The 3,303-nt window shown below is 58.1% G+C and overlaps 1 protein-coding gene across 1 annotated transcript in view; it reads right to left on the bottom strand.

Moving 5' to 3' along the window:
• Positions 1-252: 252 nt before the first annotated feature.
• ATP6V0B (ATPase, H+ transporting, lysosomal 21kDa, V0 subunit b) overlaps positions 253-3,303 on the bottom strand; it is a 19,830-nt gene continuing 16,779 nt past the window's right edge. The window contains exons 3-9 of the mRNA XM_006762625.2: positions 2,524-2,573; positions 2,215-2,298; positions 2,007-2,084; positions 1,728-1,797; positions 1,567-1,618; positions 1,222-1,412; positions 253-547 (exon numbers count right to left, since the gene is read on the bottom strand). Of these exons, the coding sequence (XP_006762688.2) occupies positions 521-547; positions 1,222-1,412; positions 1,567-1,618; positions 1,728-1,797; positions 2,007-2,084; positions 2,215-2,298; positions 2,524-2,573 (552 nt within the window). The 3' untranslated portion in view covers positions 253-520. The remainder of the gene's footprint in view (positions 548-1,221; positions 1,413-1,566; positions 1,619-1,727; positions 1,798-2,006; positions 2,085-2,214; positions 2,299-2,523; positions 2,574-3,303) is intronic.

The raw sequence follows: 3,303 nt of genomic DNA, 5'->3' as shown, positions 1-3,303 counted from the left end.
AGTCCCAAGGGCATAGGACTAGGCGGACACTCCCCGTCCTGCCCCCCAGGAACACCTGGGCCCATACCTCCCTGGGCTTTCATGCCCTTCAGTACAGATTTTCAGGGGCACAGAGTCTGAAGCCCAGCACCCTTCCCATCCCACCCAGGCGCCAGCTTTGCCCAGAGCAGAGACAGTATGTGTGAGTGGCAGGAGGTTGAGGCCTGTTTACCCTCCTGGGAAAGGTGGTAAGAAGGGCAACCACAGCAGCACTGACCCAGACAAATGCCACATTTATTTCACAAACACTGGGAAGACAGGTTGGGGGTGGAGGTGGGACGCAGGTGCAGAGCTGCACAGTCATCAGCAGCCCACTCCCCACACTGAGGATCCAGCCAGCCAGTGCCTCCAAGTCGACAGGCAGCAAGAAGTGAGTGCAGGGAGGGCCCAGAACACCGAGCCCTGCGAAAGGGGCACAGCTCCAGCTGCCCCAGGAAAACCACAAATAAATAAGAGTGGGGCGCGGCCCCACACAGACCGTCTAGTCGCCCATCTTCACTCTGGAGGTCTGCAAAACAAGAACAGGAGAAGTCAGGTAGAGAAAGAGGAATAGGTAAGAGTGACAAATGACAGAAGATCAGACCTAACAAACTCATGGTGAGATGGGCAGATGACAATAGAGGGACGACTGGACCAGAATGGATATGCTATGACAGACACAGATGAACAGGGACAGTCAGGCTGTGGGACAGAAAGGTGGAGAGAAGTGGCATATAGACAATGCCAGTCACCAAGAGTCAACCCAGTCAGGCACCCTGTCACCCTCAGGTCCTCAAGAAGATCGTTAGCCACAAACTCCAGACAATGTCAGACAGATAAGTCACGATTTAGACATGCTATTCAACTGACAACACAGATACACACAGGCCCTGCTAAACACAGTCAAACACGCCGAGACAGACTTATTTGGACACAGACAAGATCCCCAAACAAAAAGAGAGATACTAAATGAAACACAGACACAAAACAACAAGGGGGAAAAAAATAGGACAGTTGTCAGTGTTTCCTGATTAGAAACAAAATTAAGCCGAAAGCTTCAAAAGGGGAAAACCAGAAGATGGGAATGAGGTGGTAGAAGCTGTTCAGGGGTTCCCCGGGGGGAGGCGGGAGCACGGTAGCTCCTCTGGAAGGAGGGCGCGTCGGGGTTAGGGACAAGGACAGAGGCTCCCCAGCATTCGGCACCTGTAGGATCGCGACGATGACCCCAAAGAGGCCGATGGCGCTGCCGAAGATCTCCACGATAAGAATCTTCACAAAGAGGCTAGGGTTCTGGGCATCAGCCAGGGCGGCCCCACTGCCCACGATGCCCACGCAGACGCCACAGAAGAGGTTAGACAGGCCCACGGTGAGGCCGGCTCCGAACATGGAGTAGCCTGGGGGATGGAAAGGGAGCAGGGAGGCCATTCACAGCCCCACTGTGCCAAGCAGGCCCAAGTAGGTGACCAAGTATCAAAATGAGGTGTCTAAACTGGGGGTGGGAAGGGGAAAGCAGATGCCCTAGCGGTTTGCCTTCACACACACACCTACCTGCATGATAGTTTCGGTGGCCAATGGCTTTGGGGTCAGTGGCACTGAAAGGCTGAGGGAGGCAGAGAAGTCATCAGAAACCAACCTCTAGGCTCCTCTGTACTCCCCAAGCAATGTGCAGAACACACTGGAATGGATGCCCAACCCCCCATACTCCATACCTCAGCCATGTTGCTAAGGACAATTGCCATGATGATGCCGTAGATAGCCACAGCCTCACAGAAGATGATGCTGGAGGTAGCAGTGGTGGGCAAAGGGGGTTGAGAGGAGAAAGCGATTAGAAAGCAGTCAACCTTCCTCCTCACAGAGCACCCCGTCACCTTTCCCCCACTAGCATCCCACCTTATCAGGAGGCTGCTGGGGAGCAGAATGTCATGTCAAACAAATGGGCAGCTCCCGATGCAGCTGGCTCTGACAGCCTTCCAAGGGCCCTAACTTACCTGACCAGGTTCTTGGTCTTGATCCGAGGGGCCTTCACCCCTCCCCCAATGATGGATGAGCCAGTAATATAGATGCCCCTGGTGGAAGGAGAAGAAACCAATGAGCAGAGGCCAAGCTTGTCAGTGCCCCCGGGGTGACTAAGGACCCAGCACCACCACCTGCTATGACTCAATCCCCACCCCCGAATCACACCACCCCAACACTCACCACGCTGCCCCAACCACAGACAGGGAGATAGCTAAGCCAATGCCCAGGTTTGACCACATGAAGGGGGAAGTCTCTGTCAAGAACCTGGGTGGAGACAGGGAGGAAAGCAATTCAGTCTTGGAGAAGTGAGCACCAAATCCACTCCCCCACACCTCCAGCCCCACCGGTACTGGTTGCTAAAAGACTCCTCATCTCCCAAAGGTCCACACCCCAGGCAGCTGGGGACGGGGTAGAAGAGGGGGCTCAAATTCGAGAAGGAAGGCTGCAAGCAGCAGCTCCTGGGGGAATCCTCTCCCTGCCCGCCCTTACCATGCCACATCAAAGCGGAAGCCCAAGTCAAAAATGGTGTAGCAGATCCCTGCAGCAGTGAGAAAAAAAAAGGGGTTAGGGGCTGCTCTCTAGAGAGAAGCTCCCCAACTTAGATATGAAGTTCCTGCCCAGCTGATGGGCCCCCTCAAAGGACTGCCTACACCTAAGTCAAGCGGGCCCCGCGCAAAAGCATGGCTGTCTGCACAGATGCCTCGGCTCAGGCCTCCATTTCCTGCCACTCCCTCAGTAACACCGCGCTCGGTGACACCACCTCCCAGACCCAGACCCTTCGGGGCAGCAGCTCGCAGGCCTGGATTCCCTGGAAGAAGGGAGGGAGCAAGGGCTCTGGCCCAGCTCCACCGGATCCCGCCAGCCAGGTCCGCGCCGCTGTTGCCCCAACAAGCTGGGAGTGGGGGTTGGGGTGGCTAAACGACCCGAAAAGGAGGAACTGGAGCCGCCTGCTCAGGACCCAAGCAGGCCGGGGAGCAAGGGGGGGGGCGACTGCCGGGAGCCGGGGCGGAGGGGGCGGGACGACCGAACGCGACCAGGGCTGCTTGGGCGGCCCCCACCTATCCCCGCCCGCGCCCCTCCTCCAGCAGCGGGAGATCGGGTCTCCTCGGTAGGGGTCAGAGGCCCCCACGGGCGCGCGGCAACTCCCGGAGCCCGGGGGACAGAGCCCGTGCTGCAGCCTGGCGGTCCCGGGACCCCACGACCCCTGCCGGGCTCCAGCCCGGCCCGCCCGGGCCGGGTGCTGGCCCCGCCCGCCAGGGCCCGGCCTCA

The sequence above is a fragment of the Myotis davidii genome, unplaced genomic scaffold (assembly GCF_000327345.1).
Source record: "Myotis davidii unplaced genomic scaffold, ASM32734v1 scaffold458, whole genome shotgun sequence".
In the NCBI taxonomy this organism is placed as follows: Eukaryota; Metazoa; Chordata; class Mammalia; order Chiroptera; family Vespertilionidae; genus Myotis; species Myotis davidii.
This window is presented reverse-complemented; position numbering and strand designations above follow the sequence as displayed.